Raw genomic sequence first — 21,600 nt, forward strand, 5'->3', positions numbered from 1 at the left:
ACCTCCTCTAGGGCCCATGGAGGGATAGGTAGGAGATGGGGCCCTGGGCTATCCCACTGCCTTACTTCCTCTCTAGCCCCCCATGACAGCACCTTACCTGAACTAGACTGGGTCAAATGGAAGCCAGTGAGATGGAGGGAACCCTTGGGCTGAGAGGGGAAACCCACTGCCCTCACCCACACCGCCATGTGAACCCTGACCTAGCTCCACTCCCCCCTGCCTTACCTCTGCTTCCTCAGGACCCTCCTCTGCAACCACCCCTGTCCTGCCTGTGGGTGCTCACACCTGCACTGACAGCACCCAAGGGTGCTCTCCAGGTGAGCTGGTGCACCCCGGAAACCCAGGGCTGGGTGTGTACCACCCGCCTGCTCTGGGCCCTCATTATGGCTCAGGTCAAAACTATTCCCAGCATGGGGGTTGGTAATAATCCCGTGAGCCAGGACGTGAGCCAGGACGGAGGCAGGATGCTCAGTGCAGCAGGGACATCATCGGGGGGCACCTCCTCCCTGGCCAGGGTACCCTCCCCAGACTAAGGGTACTCCAGTAACAGAGACAAAAAGACACTCATATTTATGCTTTAATAAAACTAGAAAGAGGGAAAAAAAATCAAAGGGATTAGACCAAGATCCAGCCATGGACACTCCCTACCATGGCAAGGACTAGTCAGGTCACAGTATTTGCTGCCCGCAGCCCTGAGGACTGGGGGGATGGCAGCTCCCCCAAACCCAGCAGAGCAAGGCAAGACTGTTCCCCACATGGTTTTATTGCTGGTGATGCCCCCCAGAGAAAGGGGCTTGGGAGACCCTGAGCAAAGGGGGCCAGGTCAGGCACCAGTCCAGCGGGTAGAAACAGCAAGTTCCATGTAACACCTGCTCCCACCCTGGAGCATGAGCGACCCACAATCTCCCACACTTTCCTTCACCATCTTTTCCTTGCTGGCTCCATCCCATGCAGGATTGAGCCCACAGACCCCATTTGTGACAGGGAGATTTCTACTACGTGTCCCTCTGCATAGTTGCCCTCCACAATCCCCTCCCACTTTAACGACAGCTCAGTATTTCAGCTTCATTTCAGACACAATTTAACGACCCGTCCCAGGTCCAGAGATATCCAAGTCCCAGACCTGCAGATCATCCTCACCATCATCCAGCTCACTCTGCCTCCACTCCCACCATGCTCCCAGCACTCAGCACCAATGTGGAGCAGCCACGGTTTGTCAAAGCACCTTCCCCATCCGCTCTTCGCTAGGATGGGACCACTCCTCCTCTCATGGTGGTCCCCCATCTCAGACACTGTGCTGGTGGTCAAGAGGTTTGTTCATGCAGGAGAAAGTGCCACAGAGCCCCATGGCAGAGGCTCCCAGGGAAGAGAAGCTGGCATATCCCAGCCTTGGGCTGACAGAACTAGGATCTGTTCCTCCAGACAAACTGAGGAAGAGACCTGCTGGGCTCATGGCTTCTTGGAGGCTCCTGAGCCTCCCTCCACGATTTTGTTGGCTAAAATCTCCTTCTCCTCCTTCATCTTCTTCAGCCTAACCTTGCTTTTGGAAGATGAGAAGGAGAGCGAGGCCTTGCTGAACTCCAGAGGGAAGATACCCACGTCCCCGTCGAAGCGATTCTTGGACACCTGCAGGTAGCGCTTCCCTGGCCCTGTCACCAGCTTGCGGTCCTGCAGGATGAGGACGTTGTCGGCCTCCTGGCTGGCCTGGGGAGAGGAAAACATCTCCAGGAGGGTGCCAGGAATGCTGCCAGAGTCACAAACACTTTCCCAGCTCCTTTAAACCCTTTTACAGGGCGCCCCATGCCACAGCAACTCCAGCATTTCCCCAGCACCAACCACTTGTGTTCCCCTGGAATGGCCAGTGACCCACCAAGCACATCCTGTGCCACAGCCCACCCTGGGGAAATGGGATCACTGGAGGGTTGTGCACAGAGAGCACCTCCTGCCCACAACTGCAGGGCTGGTCAGCATCACGGAAGAGACTGGAATACTCAGAGCCCGTCCCCACACCCTCCCTGCCTCCCTCTTTAATTATCTCCTACTACATTCCACCCACAGTCAGTATTAATTAAATGCACCTAAAGCCCCAACAGAGCTTTAGCTGACAATGGGTTTGCTCTCTGCCTGCATCAGGACTCTGGGAGACATCCCACACCTTTCAAGTCCCCAGTGATGATCCAAGGCACTGATGGCAGCTGAGGACGACTGCCCAACATATCCTAGCCCCTTCCTGGGAATACACTGTGCCCAAGGAAGGGCCAGCTCACCTTGGCAGAGCCAAAGATGGAGGCTGTCTGCAGCTCCTTCTCATCATCCTCCTTGCGAGGATGGATGATCAGGGTGATGTGGCACGTGTTGTCCGTGGCAAACTTGCGGAAGGCACCAACGATGAAGTCCTGGGCAGCGAGCCTGCCACAGCAGCAAGAATGGGGTCAGGGGCTGGCATTGCTCAGTGGCAGAAGGCAGCGAGGTGCTGATCCCCACAGCAGAAACCACCCAGGAACGTGAGGCAAACAAGCCCACACGGGAAGAGGGATGTGGTATGGCAGGGATGGATGGTGACCTGCTCACCCCTTCCCACTTCTTCCTCCCTAGGGCACTGGTTGCCCTTTAATGAAACAGGGTGGCCAGAGAGGAGTAAAGGTGACACCCTGTGCAGAACCCCACGCCCTGGCGTGACACCTGACAGGGACAGCTCCAGCAGTGAGGGTGACAGAGGAAGGAAGGGTCCAACTGAAGAAGGACTACCTGTCCACAGAGAGGTGCTCATGTCCCATCATGAACTGGAGATTGTCAACAACCACGTGGGTGATGTCGTACATGTAGACTGCGTGCTGCATGGTGTCAATCACTGTCCTGAGCAGAGGAGATCAGGATCAGCCCCAGGAATTAGTGGAGGTAGGGATGGGAACGCTGAGCCAGGCAAAGGGATGTAGAGAAAGAGCTGGAAGGCACCAGATCCTGATGGGATGTGGGCACATCTCACCTCTGCACCTCCCCCACTGTATAGCAGGTGCAGCCCCATCCCCCAGGTAAAGGTAGGTGGGATCAGAAGGACCCAGTGCTGCCCACACAGTCCCTGCCTACTGCCCTGCAATGCCCCCAGCCCACAGGGATCCTCAGGGCACATAGGGATGCATGCAGGTGCACAGTGCCTGATGAATAAAAGGGGTTGGAGATGCCTGTCCTCCCTCTTCAGCAAACAACAGCACCGCAGGTAAGCAGGGTGTGAGGGGACATGTCCTGCCATGAGCACAGGCTGGCTTCAGAGCACATGGGATCAAGTCCCCTCCTTTACCCCCACCCCAGAGAGAGTCTGTGAGAGTCACCATGACAGGAGGAACACAGGTGGTTGGCCACACAGTCCCCACACACCAACCCTGGGACTTGAACAGTCCCAATGTCACTCCTGCCAGCCCCAAATCCATGAGTAACTGAGGGGGAAGAGCCCCAGCTCCCCAGGGCCCTGCAGCACATGCCATGAGGGGTAAATGCCACTGGGAATGGAGGTGCAGGACCATACTTGATGTTCTGCTGGCCATGGAAGGTCATGAAGTAGAGCGGGAGCTCCTCGAAGCGATCAGCCCACTCATCGTACAGTTCCAGCTGGTCCTCCAGGCGCCGGCCAGCAAACTGTGTCAGCATGATTTTGGCCAGACGGACATTGTTGATCTCAAAGCTGCCCCACAGTGTGCACACGCCCTGCATGCACAGGTCCAGTGCATACTCGCTGATAAACGTGGTCTTCCCACTGCCCGTTGGGCCTGGTACACGGACAACAACAGGAGAATTAGCTGGGGGAGATGATCTGACCCATCCTGACCGTGTTGGGGGGTTGTTTAGAGGTGGAAGCACCAGGGACTAGGGTAAGAGAAGCCCATCTGAAGCACTCAGACCATAAACAAACTTCTTGTGCCACACTACACACCTGGGTGCTTGGGCACAGGCTTCCACAGCTTATGGGTCCCCACAGGTCCCTGTGAAGGGCTGGGTAGCCAGTGGGATGAGCACAGGGAGGGCTCAGGGTGGCAGCTGGGAGCAGGGGTAAGGGACAGCCCAGGACTTCCTACACTGCCCCAGGCAGGGAGCCCTTCAACACACTGGCATGCAGGGTCCCACCGAACTGAGGAATGCACCCCAGCCTCTCACACACCCGAAAGACAGGCTCAGCAAAAGCCTTGAGCAGAAAGAGACCTGGAAGACTCGTGAAGCACCACCCCCAGGAGGGTGAAGCCACCAAACAGCCCTCTGCTTGCCCTGTCCACCAGTCGCTACTCCCATTACCTGTGAAGATGGTGAGCTCCCCTTTGCGGTGCCCTTTGAGGAGCTTGTTGAGCTCGGGGAAACGTGTCCACTTGACGCCAGACACCTGCTCGGTGTTCACCAGCTCCCCAAACACCTCCTCGCGCAGTTGCCGGAAGGAGATGATGGATTTGTGGCTGGCAAGCAGGGCAGAACGCAGGATTTTGGTGACGTTCAGGCCCTGGTTCAGAGCCTCCAAGGGCCGGGGCTGCATGTTGCCAGGGCGCACCAGAGAGCAGCGCTTGAGGCTCAGCTTGCGAGCAAAGAGCTTGGCAGCTTCCCAGGAGCGCAAGTCCTCGCCGAGCCACAGCGTGATGCGCTTGAACTGCTCCAGGTAAGGAAGAAGGGTGGGAGGCAGGGAGCTGGCCCCCCGTGGCAGAGCCAGGCTGGCCACTCCTGCAGCTTGGTGCAGGGCCAGGGCATCCAGCTCCCAGCCGGTTAAGACTAGCTCTGTGTCTCGGCGGCCAATCAGGGGCAGCCCAAAAAGATTGCGATAGGAATCAAAGCGGGGTAAAGTCTCTTCCACGTAAGTTTTTGTGCCACCCTTTTTCTCCACCCTCAGGAGTTTCAGGCCCTTCAGGGTTGCATCTTGAGGACTGAACCAGGGGAAGACGAGAGACCTGGCAGCCCTCAGATAACGCACACCGAAGCGTTTCAAGGTGGCATCTGTCACCTGGGAGATACCAAACAAAGCCTTGGTCTCCTTGGTCTCCTTCTCATCCAGCAGCTCCCAGAGCGGCAGAGCCCGTTCCCAGATGCAGCGGGCATCCTCTCGAGCCTGTCGCATTTCCTCCTCCGTCTCCTCCGAGCTGGCAGGGGGAATGGGGGTAACGCCATGGTGCCGCATTTCCACGTTAGCCTGGAAGTCCTGCCAGGTGCCCTCGGCCAGGGTGGCTGTGCACAGGAAGCTGCCCGTGGTCTTGTCAATGAAAAGCGTGAACGGGGCATTGGCGGACAGCGGCTGGTCCCCGCGGTCGCCGGTGAAGAGGCTGGGGGTGTGCAGGCAGCTGTACCCATCGTGGAAGGGGATGTCCTGCGCCCGCAGGTACTGGCGGATCTCAGTGATGGAGACGGAGGGCGCGGGCCCGTCGGGGGAGGGCAGCACGCCCTTCTTGTAGCGTCGCTGCCCGAGGCGGCCCGGCGGCCCGGGGCTCAGCGAGGCTCCCTTGCTCCTGGCCCCCCCGCACAGCAGCGGCAGGAGGCGGCTGGCGGCTCTCCCGGGCCGCAGGGGCACCAGCGCCATCCCGACCGCCCCGGCACCCGCCCGCGCCGCCGCCGCTCCGCATGGGCGGCTGCCCCGCAGCCCCCGGCCCCGCCGAGCCGCTCAGGCCGCAGCCCCCACGTGGGTCCGCACGGACACCGCCATTGCCGCTCCCGCTCCCTGCGCGTCACTTCCCGGCGCGGTCGGGGCTGCCCCGTCCCGCCCCTGCCGCCAGTTCCGGCTCCGGGTGAGCGCGGAGCCATGACAGGCCGCGGGTCGCCCAGCCGGTTCCTGACCGCCGTGCTGCACAACGGCGTGGGCCGGTACGTGCGGCAGCTCCAGCGCTTGCAGCTCCTCTTCAGCCCCACCGCGGCTGACGCCCGCGGCGCCAGGTACCGCCGGAGGCACCACCCGACTGCCGGGGATGGGGCGGGGGGAGCCTGCTGACCCCTGAAGTGGCAGGACGGGTCTTCCCTGGGCCTGTCAGCGTGGGGAAGGGACAGTGCTGCTGCCGCTGATCGCACGGGGGGCAGCGGCGGGGTGGGACCCCCAGCCTCCTGCGAGACGGGGCAGGAGCTGGAAGGCGGCACAGGGGACATCACTCCAAATTCTACGCTGTGACCCCTCCCGTGGGCCCGGCACGGGCGGACGGTGACCCATGTCTTGCGGTTGTGGCGATTCGTCCCTTCTCTGGCTCGGCTGGGGCTGAGGGTCCCCTCTGGCCCCCAGGCAGTTCGTGGAGGAGGCGGCACAGGACTTCGCCCGGCAGCACCCCGATGTCGTCCTCTACGTGAGCCCCCACGCGGGCCCGGGCCCTGCCCCGGTACTGCGGGCCGAGTACTGTGAGTGCTGGGGGGCTTGGGGAGGGGACGGGGGGTGGGGGGTGGGTCTCCCTGCCCTGCCCCGACTCTGTACCACCTCTGCCCGGCACAGATGGTGCCAGGGCAGCTGCTGCGGGATGGGGGGGCAGCTGCTGCGGGATGGGGGAGCAGCAGATGCCCCCCCGGAGGCTGTGGAGTGAGGGGATCACGGCCTGAACCCCTCACTCTGCTGCAGTGAACGGGACGGTGCGGGACGAACTCATTGCCAGCAAGACGAGTGAGGAGATCGTGCAGCTGGCCACCAAGCTGGCCAACCAGTCCGGCCTGGACATCATCCGCATCCGCAAGCCCTTCCACACTGACAACCCCAGCATCCAGGGCCAGTGGCATCCCCTCACCAACAAACCTTCCATCCTCACCGTCCAGGGCCCACGCCTGCAGCCCGAATAAAGCCTCCTCCACCCCCATGTCTCTGCATCCATTTCTCCTGCCTTTGGAGGAACACTGCTACACCACGTCCAGACAGAGCCATTTTTATTGCAGGGGGAATGTGGAGCTGTGCATGAGGAGTGCCAGACACAGAGCAATGCCCCTCCTTGGAGGGTTGCAGGTGGTCCTTGGGGTAGTCCTTGGGGGTGGCTCACGCCCCCTCTTGCAGCAAAAACAAGGGCTGGGGCAGGGTGGCAGAGTGTGCAACTCTTGCCTTTTCCTGCTAAGCCTCACTCTTCTGGAATAGGAGGCCTGAGCTGCAGCTTGTGAGAGACTCTGGGGGTTGTCACCCATCTCCTGTTTCCCCTGCAGGGCTGAGCCCTTGACCATGTCCTGATCATGGAGGTATGAGCAAGGAACATGGGGGAGGACATGGACCCCCACAGGCGTGTCCCTCCCCAGTTTCTCCAGTGTCACCACACTGTCCCTGGAGCATGAGATGCTTTTGTCACCCCCATCTCTCAGTCCCCAGGAGGTGGCAGTTGCAGAAACAGTTATGAGGATTTAGGGACCGTGGCTGCTCCTGGAAAGTGCCATGAAGAGAAGGCTCCACAGGGAGGCAGGCCCTTGTCCAAGATTCTTCTTCCTCACTATGTGAGGATATTTCCCTGCCCATGCATTTCCCCACGGGTGGCAGGGCTGTGCCTGAACTCCAGTTCACCAACGGCACTGCACAGGAGGGCAGAAACATGTTGTGCTTGGAGCCACAGGGGCACTGCAGACATCAGGGGTATGTGGATGATGTGCTGGTCCCTTGTCATGCTGTAGGGCACGGTGGTGGCTCCCAGTCCTGCTGCTAGTGCATTTTGCTGCCTGCTGCTGCATCCAGTGCCCTGGGAAAAGGGAGCAGAGCCCTGTCAGGGTTGGAGGCCCTGGGGGTGCCACCTTCCCAGTGCACCCAGCCCCGTATTTCACCTGTGGCCTCTGCAGTGGGCACGTGCCCCTTCACCAGCTGCTCCAGGGTATTCAGGACATCAGCTCCTCGCCCTATCTCTTGTGCCTTGCCAAACCATCCTCTCCCAGAGAGGAAACCCTGAGGGAGCAGATGCAGAACAGCAGATAGGGGCTGGAAGCCACTGAGACCACCCCTCACAATGTGAGATGTGTCCAGGGCCCCTCTCCTGCCTGAGGGCTGGCAGCTGGGAAAAACCCACCAGCCCTCCATCAGCAAGGGATCCTGTGCCCTGTGAGAGGCACAGGCACAGTATGTCAGCCCTCAGCCCCCCTCCATGCTCTTCACCCACCTCTCAGCAGCTATCCAGCTCCTGTGTGCCAAGGGACACCCAGCAGGGCTGGCCAAGTCCACACATCCACAACAGCGTCTCTCTCATGCCTGGGTGAACAGACAAAAACTCTCCCTCCCCATGGTGTCCACCTTCAGCCAGGTGCCAGCTCCTGTCTCCAGCTCGTGGCCACTGTCAGTGAGTTTTTATACATAAATAGAGCTCCAAATTTAAATAGATACTTCTTCCTTTTTTTCTGTACAGCAAGTCTCAGAAGTGAATGAGAAGCCAAAGGAAATTGGCTGAGCCTGGGCCCGGCCCAGCTCTGCCATCAAGGAGGTAGTTTTGCCTGAGACTTGTAACACTGCTGGCAAAGGGTGGGAGAAGGGGCTGGAGGGGAGGAGGGCCCCACTGGCAGGACCCCCCTCCCCAGCCCCTACACAGAGCTCTCATCCAGCTTTTCCACCAGTTGCGTGTGTTTTCGCTTCTCCAGGATTTTGCTGAGCTCCTCGGTGAAGGACGCGTTGTAGAGCGGGGAGGCCAGTGGCTCCTCCTGCTGCTGCAGCAACATGTAGCTGTTGCCGTTCATCTTGCGCAGGACGTTGGGCAGAGCCCCCACGCCATTGGTGAGCTCGGCTGGCAGCGGGGGTGGCAGTGGGGGCACAGCAGCCGGCAGCTCCTTGACTGGGGAGGTGGCAGCCGTGGGCGCCTCACCAGGGATGATCCGCAGGCAGCCGTCGGGGTAGGTGAGCTCTTCCTCCTCCTCCTCCCGGTGGCCCTTGCGCAGGCAGTTGGCCGAGACGGTCTGCAGCTCCACGCTGGCTGGCCGCGGCTCCCCTAGCACGTACTTGCCCTTGCGCTTCTCCAGGCAGGACACGTACAGGAGGATGATGCTGAGCACAGTGCAGAGCACCACCAAAGTGACGATGGCAGAAATGTAAACCACCTTCATGTCGTTGGTCGTCTGGCTGGAGGCATGGGGTGATGGGGCAGCTGTAGGGCTGCGGGGCAGCTCGGGCAGCACGGAGAGGCTGTAGGTAGCCAACAGTGTCCGGAGACCCTGCTCCTCGCCGTAGCAGCGGTACTCGCCGCTGTACTGGGGCAGCGTGTCCGTCACCAGCAGCCCATCCACCCCCACGCGCAGCCGGTCCTGCCCCGTGCCCAGCACTTCACTGCCGTTCAGCAGCCACACGGCCCGGGCCAGGTTGGAGCGCTGGTCACAGGGCAGCAGCACATCGTCCCCCTGCAGCACCGTCCGGTTTTTCCACAGCAGGGAGCCTGTGGGGACACGCACTGCCTTGCACCTCTCCCGGCTATTCTAAGGGATGCTGGGCACCAGCATCCTCATGGTCCCAAAGGGCAGGAGAGACTCACCCCGTCCAGAGCTGCTCCGGCATCCCTTGTTGCCACTTTGAATGTCCTGCACCAGCCCTGTGCTGCAAGGCATGGGGGGCTCAGCCATACAGCCCCAGCTGAACCCACCCTTATGGGGGTCACGGCCACCACGAGACCCACTGTCAGATGCCAGACCTTTGGGGTTGGCTCTGGGGTGACGTGAAACAGCGTGGGATTGGACAAGTGGAAGGTTCATGGGGACCCATCTGCAGATGGGCAGCCCATCCCTACCTGTCTGCGGTGGCGATGGTGCGGCATGCCCTGCCATCCCAGGCACAGTAGGGGTCCCGGGCAAGGATGCAGTCATAGCAGGAGGAGTACTTGGCACAGGAGGCCAGGGGCACCTGCACGATCCCGCTGGCTGCCCCCACGTACAGGCTCCTCTGAGGGGGAAAGGGCTGGCTCAGTATGGATCTGGCATGATGCTGCTGGGCTGTGGAGTGCGCCATGGTGCCCAGAGATCCTCCCCAGCCCCACAGCACAGCTCTCCCTTCGTGGGTGTGCATGAGAAGAGCCCCTAGCTCCCAGTCAGTGCTGATGGCCAGGCTGGTTCATTTCCCCAAGCTACTCTCCTGGGCTCCAGCACATATCCCGAACTGGGGTGACCCAGGAGTCATGTCCCCACAATGCCCCAAACAGCACAATGGCAGCTTCACAACATAAGCATGCCCCATGTGTAGTCTCCCCTAATTGTTCCACCCCTCACCTGGATGTGGGAGATCACCAGGCTCTCCACAGGCTGCAGGTCCCTGAACACCTGCACCTCCTCCACAATGTGGATGCCAGAGTTCACCACCACAGCCTTGTGGATCCAGCCATCCCCTGGAGAGCAGAGCAGGGGATTCAGGAGGGAATGTGAGGTGTGGCCTTTGCCCAGCAGAGGCCTATCAAACTCATCTCACACTCACCTGTCCCCATGAAGAGCACATCGTAGGAGCGACCATCCAGGGCCTGCACCCTGTCTACAGCCAGCTGGCTGTACACCACGTTCTTCTTCACCAGGAGCGGCTCCCCATCAGCTGGCTTCACCTCCTCAAACATGAGTGGGTGCAGCTTGACAAAGTCCAGGACACTGTTGGGCAGGTCCTGCGAGGAGTTGTAGCCCTTCCTGCGGGAGTGGTCCGTGATGCACTGCCCAGGGGAAACAGGGGTCAGAGAGGAAGGCAGCTGCCCCCTGCCACCCCTGCTCTGCACTCCTAGGCACTCACGGAGCCGGGCCGGGGCTCGGGCACTGCACCGTCGTAGCGGGACCATTTGCGAGCCCAGTCCTGGTACTCCATGTAGGGGCCCTCAAAGGCACGCTGCACCGCCGAGATGTTGTAGCGGCACACGGCCGAGGCCTCCATGGTCCTCCTGAGAAGCAGAACCTCGCCTAAGCCTGGGCAGATACGTGGGTGCTCCCAACAAATGCACCCCCAGGTGCTCAGCACCTGCCTGTGCATCCCCTCGCACATCTCTGGCTCCCCTGGTGCTGCAGACTTTTAGCCCCAATGCTTTTGGCCGCTTCCCCACTCACCACTGTGCTGAGAGTGCGAAGGCAGCATAGAAGACGGTGCTGGCCCAGCCGCCCCCGTCCAGGCTGCAGACACTGCGCAGCACCTCGTAGTAGGGGATGTAGCAGACCAGGCGTGCCTTCATGAAGGACGTCCACTTGCGCTGCAGAATCTTCTTCCCCCCCACATCGCTCTGGGAGGGTGCAGAGAGCATTTCTGCACAAGCTGGACGGTTGCTCATTCCCCTCTGCCTGTGCCTCAGTCTTCCCACAGGCAGAGGCGTGCTGCCCCTGCACCAACAGGAGCAGTGCTTCGCTCCCTGTGGCTGGGAGCATGCCTACCTTGCAAACACGGGCCACCCGGGCCACTCGGGCCACCTGACTCTTGTCAAAGAAGGATGTGGTCTCCTCTCCTGCCCGCTCCATGAAGAAGTAGTAGATTTTGTCATCGTCACCCACAGGGCTGTCCCTGCTCTCCCGGACCAGCACAGAGGTCACAAACTCCGCGTCTAGGAACACAGAGAAAGAGGTGGTGATTGGAGACCAACACAGAATGGGGAATCCTTCCCTGCCTCAGTTCCTTCTCATAGCAAACCACACAGGACTCCAGAGCCATCCCCCACACCTGCTCCACAATCTCCAGGGCAATGCACAGTGTGCCACAGCCCTCGAGATGGGAGGGACAGGGACATCTCACCATTCAGCCAGTGCAGTGGGGACTCCTCTGTTTTCAGTGGTCGCTGGTGCAGGTTCCTCCGAATGTCAGGGAGGCTCCGAAACTCGTAGCGTGTTGCTGTGTACAAGCCTCCATCTGTGCAGGGCAGGTGCCCATCAGCATGGCCCTGCAGCCTGAGGACAGGCCCACAGGCCACCAGCATCCCCACACCCCAGGCAAACGACTGGGGGGAGGACCACTGGTACCCCCTGGAGAGGTGTTGGGGATGGGGCCATGGTCAGTGGCATCCTGCATGTCCCCACCAGACCCCGGAAAGGTGCTGCTTACCCACAATGAGCCCAGTGTAGCCACGGGCAGGGTCATATGGACACTTCTCCTTGCCTTCTTCAAAGTGAGATGGCAACATGAACCTGTTGGCATCCTTGAGGGGGACAGGGAATCAGGTTAGACAAGAGGGGACAGACCCACCTCACCTGCCGGCCTCAGGCTCTCTGCTGAGCCTGCTAGCAGGGACAAAGTGATGCCCATAGCCATGCCCTTGTCCAAGTAAGAAGAACCCCCCTGGCACCCTCCAGCTGGTCAGGAACCACACAGCCAGCCACAGCCCCCAGCCAAGAGTGGGTAGAGGGCTCTGGGATGAAGAGGAGCCCCAGCTAGGCTTTGCATGGGCACTGGGCAGGAGCCAGCCAGTGCAGCCAATATTCCCAGGCAGTGCCTGGTTGGCAGATGTTGCTCAGCCAGCCTGGAGTCCCCCCAGGTGCTGTCCATGTCATAGCAGGAGTTACTTTCTTTGGGGTTTGCAGTTCAAAGCATGTTAAATAATGACAGGGCCCTTCCAGCTTGGCAGCTCCTCCACCCAATTTCCAGTGTGTGCGAGGGCCAAACCGGACCAGCAGCACAGCCATGGGAACAGGCACAGCCTCTCCAGGGCTCCCTGGCCACACTGCAGGCATGGTCACGGGGCCCCTTTGCCCTCCAGCTCAGAAAGAGAGGTGGGCAAATGGCAAATGAGTCTCCACTGACTCAAGGAGCTACTGAAAGGGGGTCAAAGTCCCACTGCCAATAAAACAAGGCTGCTCTTGGACACATGAGTCACAGCCATGTGTGGACTCTCAGACTAGCACAGGAAGTTCCTGGGGAGGGGCTGCTGAGTCAGTTCTGCCCCTGTCACCTTTCCCTGGGCATGCATACCACCTGGATCAGCCACTCTGCAGCCCCTCCTCTGAGAGGGTATTCTGCAACAGCAGGCAGTGGAGACCAAGTCCAGGGCTGGTGCATCCCATCCTGCTGGGCCCACATGCATCCTCCATGACACTGATCCATCCCCAGCCCTTGCTTGGGGTCAGAGTCCAATCCCAGTGCTGGACCGGGGACTCATGGCATCTGCATCATGATGGCCACATCCTCAAATTTACTCACCCCAGCCTGGGAGTCACTCACCTGGGAGTGAGCCAAGCAGGGGCAGGGACAGCGGTAGAAAGGGAGTGGGGCTGTGGGTGGAGATGGTAGGAGAGGACAGGGGTTGCACCTCTCCAGGGTGACACAGTGGCAAGGGACAGGGGCAGCCGCGGGTGAGCCGTACTCACGATGGCGGCGCAGAGCGGGTGGAAGGCGTAGGTCCCGCAGGCATAGAGGTGGGTGCTGTTCAGCCGCTGCAGGAACCGCACGTGGTTGAAGCACTCGGTCTGCAGAGGGGGAGGGCAGGTGTTACAAACCAGGAAAAGTGGGGGCAGCCCCTCCCTGGCACCCACCCAGCAGCTCTACCTTGTTGTTTTTGCCCTTCTGCAGGCAGTCCATCCGCTTCTCCGGGGAGGCTTCCCAGTGGATCTGCAAGGGGAAGAGAGACTGCTACTGCATGACCCCCATCACTGCATGGTCCCCCTGTCACTGTAACCTCCAGCTTTCATCAGAGCCATCAGAGATGATAAAATCCTTATTTATTTGTTTAGGGAGGGATGGTTGCTCAGAACACAAGATGGCACCCTGCACACATCCCACCAGCCTGGGTCAAGAGTGGTCCCACACCCCAATTAGTGGGCAGACATCCCAGAGCACTGCAGGAGCCTGGAGGATTTTGGGATATCCTTCCCTGGGGGAGCAAAAGAGTGTGATTCCCTCCCTGCCCTTCATTCTGCTGGGGTGTCCCTGAAACAGGCAGCTCTGAGCTTGGGTATGTCTCCCACCGCTGTCCCCACGCTGCCTGGCTGGGGAGAAGGACCAGGTGTCCACAGGGGACCTGGGGACAGACGTGGGGACATCACCTCCAGGTAGGACCTGAGATGGTGAGGGGGAGGTTGAGCAGGGATAGAGTGGCCACGATTTGGATGGGGATTGGGCAGCGTGGCTCACCGTGTGGTGGGAGCCGTCGGCCACGTCGCTGGAGTTGAGGGCGAAGATGGCTCCCCTGGCACCCACGTAGAGGATGCCCCGCTCATCCTCCAGCAGCAGGGTGCTGTAGTTGAGGGTGTGTGCAGTGAAGCGCCGGACTCCCGACAGCTCTGCAAAGGGAACAGGGGGCTGAGGGGGACCCCGGGGCAGGCACAGCGCGAGCCACTGGGAAAAGACAAGAGAATGGAGCTGGAAGTGGGTGGGATGGCACTTGCTGAGGTTATCAGGCAGGCAGTGCTGGGTGACAGCAGTTACAGCAGGAGGAAAGGAAAGGAGAAGGTTTGGTAAAAGGCAAAAGGCATTAATCGGCCTCAGGTCACAGAGGAAATTTCTCTCCGCTAATTAAAGCACAGCTCAGGGGTGGGAGCTGCAATGTCTGTGCTGGGCATGGACCTGCCATGTTGTTTGGGAAACTGCTGAAGAAAGCAGAAACATGCTGGCAGTGACTCTGTCTCTGAACTGAGCCCAGCCAGCCCAGGGAAGGATAAAAAAACCTGAACCAAAACTGTCACACAAGGGGAGTGATTCTGCTGTGAGGCTGAGTGCTCCTGTCCACCAAGCCAATGAAACCATCCAATTTGAGGTGCTGAGAAGTGTGAGGTAGGACTCAGCCCTGGCCAGAGGGACCAGCAGGAAGTGAAAATTCTATGAAGCTTGGGACCCTGTGGGCAGCTGGAAAAGGAATGATTCCCCATTTTTCCCAGAAAATAGGCATTGCCTGGAGAGAAAAGGGCACCCCAGCTACAATGAAACTCTCCCACCATCAATTGCTGAGTTGAGCCTCACTAATGAGGTCAATGATGCCATGTGGATCCCATTGTACCAAGGGACAATGACACTGCTGGGCTCACTGACACCACAGAGGCTGGAGGTCAAGAGCTCAGTGTCATTTAGAGAAAATCATGGAAGAAAGTTTCCTGCTGACTATTTGGGCCATGAGATCCCAGTCCAGGTGTGATGCCAGCTCAGGACACCCTCCAAGGGCTGCTGGGCAGGGCCAGGGGTTGGTCAGGGCTGGTTGACTGCACATCCTCGTCCCCTTCTGGCTTTTGGGGAGATGATTTTGCCATGCTCATTTCTTTGGGGCACACAATACCAGACAGCCATGTGGGCTCTGATTTCTGGAGCCCAGGGGATCAGAGGCCCCATGTAGCCACTCTCCCAGGCTGAGCCCCTTGCTCCAGGTGGGTGGCAAAGCTTAGATGCAGTCACAATGCACCAAGGCCAGTGCCAGCAAAATCCCAAACCTCACTGCCACCACCAGGACCCACACCCCCTTACCATCAAAGGTGACTGTTGTCCTGGGGGTGGCATCCAGGTCGGTGGCAGAGCGCCGGGACAGGTAGCCCATGGCTGCCGCTGCCATGAAGAGAGTTGTCAGGAGATGTGCCGGCCCTGCGCTCATCTTCCTGCTCTCTCAGCCGCCGGGCCGGCACAGCCACTCCTCAGCACGGGCTCTCCAGCTCTCTGGGACAGGGCTGGCCACCAAACCCTCCTGAAACACAGAGTGCTGGCTCAGACACTCCTGCTGTCCCAGCACCTCACAAGCAGGCAGGCTTGGGAAGGAGCCAGCTGCACACACGCATGGATGCTTGACCCAGCACGGCCTCAGACCAGGGATGGCTTCAGGGAAAAACAAACCCTCATTTGCTCAAGGGGAAAGCAAAGCATAGCACAAGGCATGGAGCCTGCAGCCATCACGGAGCAGGGAGGGGAGTTTGAGCACAGTGACCTTCTGCAGCATCCCCCTGGGTCAGCAACCATTCTGTCACAGCAGGGAGCTGCTTGCTGAGCACTTGGGTCAGCTGCTTGGAGGTACATTTTCCTTCAAGTCTTCTCTGGGTTCATCCCTCATTTACCCCCAGCCTTTTGCTCCTGCAGATCCCCCTGACCGAAGGATATGTTTCAGCAGAGGCAGCTGATCCCCCCCATTGTATATCACATCCAAAAAGCAGAAACATTTTTCCCTCAAAAGCAGAGAAAGGGGCTCAGGGCCAAGCCTCTCTGTGGGTCTCTTGGCACACAGGGGTACCCCAAGACCCACTGCACCCCCAGAGTGGCTGCAGCAGGAATGGCAACAGTGAGGGTCCTGGGGAGCCCAAGGTCTCCTCTCCTTCCCAAAAGCCCAGCTGACCATGTCCTGCTGTGCAAGGACATGGTCCTTGGCCCCAGCTTTGCCCCCCATGAAGTGATGAGACTCCAGAGGACTGAGGCATTGGAAAGGATGCTTCAGGGATGTAAGGTGAAGGAAAATCCATACAGGAACTGCTTGGAATCTTCAGCAAATCTTTTCAAGCGGAAACAATTTTTCCCTCCTGTGTTTTTCCACAAGATTTCAGGTTCTCTTTCATCCCAAGCTGCCTTGAAGCTCCACATCTACTTCAGCTCTCACTTTCATGCATTCGATCCCTCACAAATAACCCCCACCTCTTGCAGCTGCACTGAGCAAAGCCACTAGCTCATCTTGCAGGCACTAAGGAGGAAAAAGATGACTGGGTATCTCTGAGCTGGAGAGCTCCCAGTAAGCAACCAGCACCTAAGTATTTGCTTAGAGGTTTATAAATACATATATACACCCACATATAGATATATATATATATATATAAAGCCCAAATACCTGACCCTGTAGAGAATTTGCTCAAACACGCTCACTTCAAACAATTTCCCTGAAGCAAATACTTTGCTGAGTCCCAAGAAGAAGGGAGGTAAAACCAAGGTGAAGAGGGCTTTGGGGCTGAGAAGGAGAAGTGAGGGGCTGGATGTGGATTCAGCCATAGCTCTGGAGCTTGCATCAAAGTGCTGGTTCCTTCAAGGGGTTTCAGACACAAACCTCACACCTGCACTGGCGGCTGCCCGAGAGCATTCTGGGAATGAGGCAGATGGGAAATATTTCTCCCTGCTGCCCCACTGTCCCCCCAGACCAGCACAGAGCACCCAAAAGCATCCAGCCCTGGGTTTATGTAGGGTGCTGCATGCCGGGCTGAGCTCCCTGGGGAGCAGATCCCAGAGCAGGCTCACTCCAGCTTACTCCTGTTTCCAGGACAAGCCCTGTACAGACAAAGGGTCTGCACATGAATGACAGCACAGCAATGCAAGGCAGGTGAGTGCAGACAGACATCAAGAAGAAACAATTTGCTTTGGTGGCACCATGTCTAGCATGAGCCAAACCCACCAAGCTTTGGGCAAAGCAAGTGGTGGGGTCACACCTGGAGCACCAAAGCACCCTGGCCAGTCCCATGCTGACACATCTCCATCCCACCAGTGGGAGCAGGACCACTCTGGAAGTTACAGGGACCCTTCCCCAAGTGTCCACATGGGGACACAAGTCTGGAATCATGCACAAGCCACAAGAGCTGCTGCACCTGGGATGGGAGAGCAGAGTAGAGGAAAAACCTCCTTAAGACAAGGCAAACAATGATCTCTCATAAATGAGTAACAGCCCTGGGCGTCCTCAGCTTATCTCCCCTGCACAAACAAACCCTGAACTTTGCCTGCTGCTTGGCTCCTGATGTGCCAGGGAGCGGAGCTGGGAGTGTGGCTGGCCAGGGTGGCAGGGATGGTGTTTATCACAGGGCCAGCATGGTGCTGTGAGCCAGCCCCAGCTAACATTAACCATCATACACACCGAGCCAGTACAGGGGGAAAACAAAAATATATTAAACTGGGATGTTGTGCAGGGTTCCTGGCTGGGCAGGGGGAAGCAGCCTCCCATGCTGTCAGGGCTGGGCTCTTCCGCTTTTTCCAGTGAAGCAGCTATGCCCATTTCCAAAGGTTCCTTTGACCGAGATCAGATGTAACTTTGTCCTAAAGAACATTTAGTCAGTTATGTTGTAAGAGCCAGTTAATATTTACTCAAGGAGAAGGGCTGTTCCAAGAATCCCTATTTTTTTTTTTAACTTTCTAGTTCTTATTTTTCATACCTAGAGTTGGGGAGAAAAAGCAAGAAGGAACTGAAACAATCCTTTACTACCCTGAGGTCAATACCCTGGTGTGCAGCCACACCAAACACCCCCAAACCCATCACTTCCCCCTTGTCAGGGTGCACGTTCTAAGCTCAGGGTGAAGCTGAGGGCTCAGGCAGGAAGTAGAGGAGGACTTGATCCATGGGACTCACCACTAGGACTGGGGGAAGATGGATTACACAAATCCAGCACTTCAACAAGAAATAGAAAAAAGCTGGGAATGGAAACGCACAGAGTTTTCTCTAGGGAAGGGAAACAAAAAGGGGAGATGAAGAAGCTAAAAAGCAGCAGCAGCTCCAAGAAAGCTAGGAGTTTAAGAGAAAAACTGCCCAGAAAAGCCCACCCCATTCTCCAGGAATGAGCTCCCAAGTCCCTTGGCACCTCACCTACTTCCCAGCACCGAGGGGCCAACATAGGACCTGATGGTCCAGCCTCAACTCCCACTGAGGCTCCCGTCGCTGGCTGGTGATGCTGAAGAAGCAGGACGGTGGATGCAGGACACAGGCACAGGACTGACGGACACCCTGAGAGGGGCGAAGCCAGGAACCAACTGCTCTACTCACAACGCGCAACATCCACAGAGGTAAAAGCCCACCCTCCTACCGCTGGCTATCAGTGCCCCTACGGGCTTCAGCCGCAGCTCCCAGCACAGAGCCGGAGCCAGGTACCGTCTCTCACCGGTGGGATGTGTTTGCTGGTCCCTGGGGAATGCAGGAAAGCAGCGGGGCAGCAGAGGCGTGCAGGCGTGGGTGAGCGCACAGGGCAGCGAGCGAGCCCCGGTCAGGTCTGACTGGGTTTATTGGGTCACCACGGGAGCTGTGTGAGCATGACTGTGCTGGCCTCAGCCTCCCACCGGCAGCCAGGCACAGCACACCCAAACGGGCTGGCCCAGTTGGCACCTCCTTAAAATCCACATGACCAGCGTCTCCGGAGGAGCAGAAAGCTTTTGATGAGTGAATTTCACACTCTCACCAACCTGGATCTGGCCAAAGAAACAAGCCAAAGCTGGCACACACCTCAACAGCCACTGCAGCAGGACATTCTGTGGGCATAGGAGCCCCTTCCCAGCGCCCCATGGTCCTCAAAGTCACAAGGCAGCAACACCTGGGAGCACAAGGTGTTTTCAAGCTGCACTGCAAGGAAGCTGTGGTGTCTGTGGGGCTGCCAAACAGACAGGGTCTGGGAGAGACCACAGACAGGGTCTCACAGGCCCCCCATAGATGTTTCCTCAAAAAAAAAAATTATGCCAGCTTTTTAATTTCAAAGGAACTCAGGAGAAAGAAAGGAAGAGGTGCATGGGAGCAGCACTTCTCCAGCTTACCCTCAGCATCCATTCTGGATGGCAGGACAGATTTGCGGAGTGGGATAAGACACTTTCCCATCCCACTCCTCCCTAGACAGCTTATAGTTGTTCCACCAAGATCTAGTAAAGCCCAAGCAGGCTCCCAGAGTGGCTGCTGGACATTCCTCCTCCATCATGGGCTGTTCCCCTTGGCATCACAGACTACAAGCAAGCACTGCCAGTTTCCCAGTGGGAGACAGGGATTTCCAGTGGGTCTTCTCTGGGTTATGGAGCTGCAAAACAGCCTTAACAAAATCCCCAGGCACCGCACCAGAAGACACCAATTGCACTTAGCTTTTTTTGGAGCCTGGGCACTCCAAACCCCATGCAGCCGATTCCACTCTACTCACTGATGCCAAGCCTGGCACATCCCCCTGCAGCCACTCGCATTCCCACTGTCACTGAACTGTCCCACCCCCCAGGAGATCCACTCAGGTTGCTCTCAGGTTCAGCTGAAACAGCCTGGCCCGTTCCTGGGGCAGGCTGGGGGAAAGGCACCTGCCCCAGGGGATGGTGAGGTGGGGAGAGGTCCAGGCTGCCGGGCATGGGAACAGCCAGTGAGTTATGGGAAGGGAGACAAGCCTGGCCCCAGCCTGGTGTGAGCGCGGTGCATTTTGGGCCCCCCTTCCCTGGAGGCGGCAGACCTTGGGTGGGAAATCCTGCGAGATGTGGGAAGAGGAGCTGGGATGGAGGTTGCCAGGCAACTTTAATTCAGCCCTTGACGAACTTCCAGCACTTTGCTTCTGCTGCAGAGCCCAACCAGCAAATGATAAAACATCAGATCCGCCCCAAGCCCATAGTGTCCATCCATTTGTTCAAGGAGTTTGCTCCTGGCCTCGTGCCCAGATTGCCCTGCAAGGACATGGGTCCCCCGTGGCAGCACCCCCAAAGGCCAGCCCAAAACAAGCCGCTGTTCCCGGCACAGATTTGCAGGGGCAGGATTTGACCCGTGGGACTGGGCTGGCGCTGCTGCACAGATATTTCTCAACCAGACAGGATTTTTGTCAACAACACAAGAAAAAAATGCTAACTTGCCAAATGCCCTCCAGGAAGAGGGGACCCATGCTGGGTCAGGGAGAGAAGGAGCACAGTGACCTCCTGGGAGCCCCTCCCTGGGTTTATTTTTGCTTTCTTTAAACAAAACCATGCGTGACCCTGAGGTGCTTCAGCAGACACACACTAGAGCTTCCGCCATTCAGGAAGCAGATGTACTTCTCCTTTACCCAAATTTGGGATTTGGGCACAGAGAAGGGGAGGAAGAGCTGCAACTTCAGCTCCTCTCACAGAGTATCCTGCCCTGCTCCCAACGCAAAGCCCCCACGCAGAGCACAGCCATCGTGGAGCCAGGGAGGCGGGTGGGAGGCTCCTGCAGGCCATGGGAACAGGCTCTGAATTCCCACAGCAGTCCTCACCAGCCACCAGCAGAGGAGAGCACCCAGCTCTGATCCCAGAAATGTCACGGCAGGGAGGAGACATGCGAAGTAGCCAAGTGATGGATGGGAGAGAGAGTAGGGACAGTCGGGGATGTGGGACAGTGTAAGGGGCCCCAGTGCTGGAGGGAGTGGAGGGAGCCAAACATTCCTGGAAAGACAAGCTGAGCAGTCAGCAATAAAACTAACAACAGCCCAGTTTCCAAGAGATTTGCCCCCCACCCCTCCCACCCTGCCCCCAGCCCCATGCCTTTATCGACATCCCCCTGCTGCATTCCTGTGGGGAATGTTGCCCACCCTACAAGGAGCAGGGATTCATGGTGTCATCCCTGCAGGGCTGCAGGGATCAGGGTGTGTTAGCTTCTCCCAAGCTCCCTGTTTTCGCTAATCTCACAAGAACTCGTTCCTCTCCTCCATCAGGCCCGGTCTGATGTGAAGCAGGAGATTCAAAGGGGCTGCCAGGCAGCAACAGAGCTCAGTGCCAAGTCCCCATGAGAGATCTCCAGCCATTCCCATCCAAACCCACCCAAAAAAGTCCGACTGAGAAAATAAGGAAAGCTACTCTGCCCTGTGCCATGGCTGCCAGGCACGGGGACAGCTCTGCTCCAGCTGCTCATGACACCACACAAGCAGACAGCAAGAGCACAGTGCCCATGACAGCAGAAGAGATCACTCCTCCACTGCCCACCCGAAAGGAGAATCCACCAACACTGTCTGTTAGTTGAAACAGTTCCCTGCCTGGGTCCAGAGGCCTTGCCAGGAGATCGTCTGGAAGGCTACAAGGAGGGGAGGCTGAAGGGCAAACCCCTGCAGCTCAGTGGTTGGACTGAGAGCACCAAGGGATGCCACAGCCAGCCCTGGACAGAGCAGCAAAACTTT

The 21,600-nt window shown here is 58.3% G+C and overlaps 3 protein-coding genes across 7 annotated transcripts in view; 1 reads left to right on the forward strand and 2 right to left on the reverse strand.

Moving 5' to 3' along the window:
* Positions 1–559: 559 nt before the first annotated feature.
* Positions 560–5,784, reverse strand: TWNK (twinkle mtDNA helicase). Of its 2 annotated transcripts, none has more exons than XM_071445957.1 (5): positions 4,285–5,784; positions 3,524–3,764; positions 2,749–2,856; positions 2,268–2,409; positions 560–1,699 (listed from the first exon to the last, which is right to left on the reverse strand). In XM_071445957.1, the coding sequence occupies exons 1-5, from the start codon at positions 5,543–5,545 to the stop codon at positions 1,532–1,534; spliced, it is 1,920 nt and encodes a 639-aa protein (XP_071302058.1). In that variant the 5' UTR covers positions 5,546–5,784; the 3' UTR covers positions 560–1,531. The 2 variants fall into 2 exon arrangements, with proteins under 2 accessions (XP_071302058.1, XP_071302057.1); XM_071445956.1 differs by having other exon boundaries at positions 560–1,704.
* MRPL43 (mitochondrial ribosomal protein L43) lies at positions 5,732–6,791 on the forward strand. Its single transcript, XM_071445958.1, has 3 exons — positions 5,732–5,895; positions 6,233–6,345; positions 6,560–6,791. Exons 1-3 carry the CDS (start codon positions 5,765–5,767, stop codon positions 6,772–6,774), a joined length of 459 nt encoding a protein of 152 aa, XP_071302059.1. The 5' UTR covers positions 5,732–5,764; the 3' UTR covers positions 6,775–6,791.
* A 50-nt stretch (positions 6,792–6,841) lies between these two features.
* SEMA4G (semaphorin 4G) overlaps positions 6,842–21,600 on the reverse strand; it is a 29,619-nt gene continuing 14,860 nt past the window's right edge. Inside the window, exons 3-18 of one of the 4 annotated variants that reach the window (XM_071445953.1) lie at positions 15,269–15,482; positions 13,949–14,097; positions 13,364–13,426; positions 13,186–13,284; positions 11,927–12,020; positions 11,621–11,734; positions 11,266–11,432; positions 10,948–11,117; positions 10,640–10,784; positions 10,340–10,562; positions 10,138–10,253; positions 9,663–9,814; positions 9,411–9,472; positions 8,058–9,314; positions 7,729–7,846; positions 6,842–7,646 (exon numbers count right to left, since the gene is read on the reverse strand). In XM_071445953.1, coding sequence (XP_071302054.1) covers positions 8,473–9,314; positions 9,411–9,472; positions 9,663–9,814; positions 10,138–10,253; positions 10,340–10,562; positions 10,640–10,784; positions 10,948–11,117; positions 11,266–11,432; positions 11,621–11,734; positions 11,927–12,020; positions 13,186–13,284; positions 13,364–13,426; positions 13,949–14,097; positions 15,269–15,392 — 2,520 coding nt within the window. In that variant the 5' untranslated portion in view covers positions 15,393–15,482 and the 3' untranslated portion in view covers positions 6,842–7,646; positions 7,729–7,846; positions 8,058–8,472. Of the gene's footprint in view, positions 7,647–7,728; positions 7,847–8,057; positions 9,330–9,410; positions 9,473–9,662; positions 9,815–10,137; positions 10,254–10,339; positions 10,563–10,639; positions 10,785–10,947; positions 11,118–11,265; positions 11,433–11,620; positions 11,735–11,926; positions 12,021–13,185; positions 13,285–13,363; positions 13,427–13,948; positions 14,153–15,268; positions 15,483–21,600 lie in introns of all 4 variants that reach the window. The other 3 variants (XM_071445952.1, XM_071445954.1, XM_071445955.1) reach the window with 3 other exon arrangements.

This window comes from Agelaius tricolor, unplaced genomic scaffold, assembly GCF_023055355.1.
Source record: "Agelaius tricolor isolate 1412-34295 unplaced genomic scaffold, bAgeTri1.0.p SCAF_22, whole genome shotgun sequence".
Lineage (NCBI taxonomy): Eukaryota > Metazoa > Chordata > Aves > Passeriformes > Icteridae > Agelaius > Agelaius tricolor.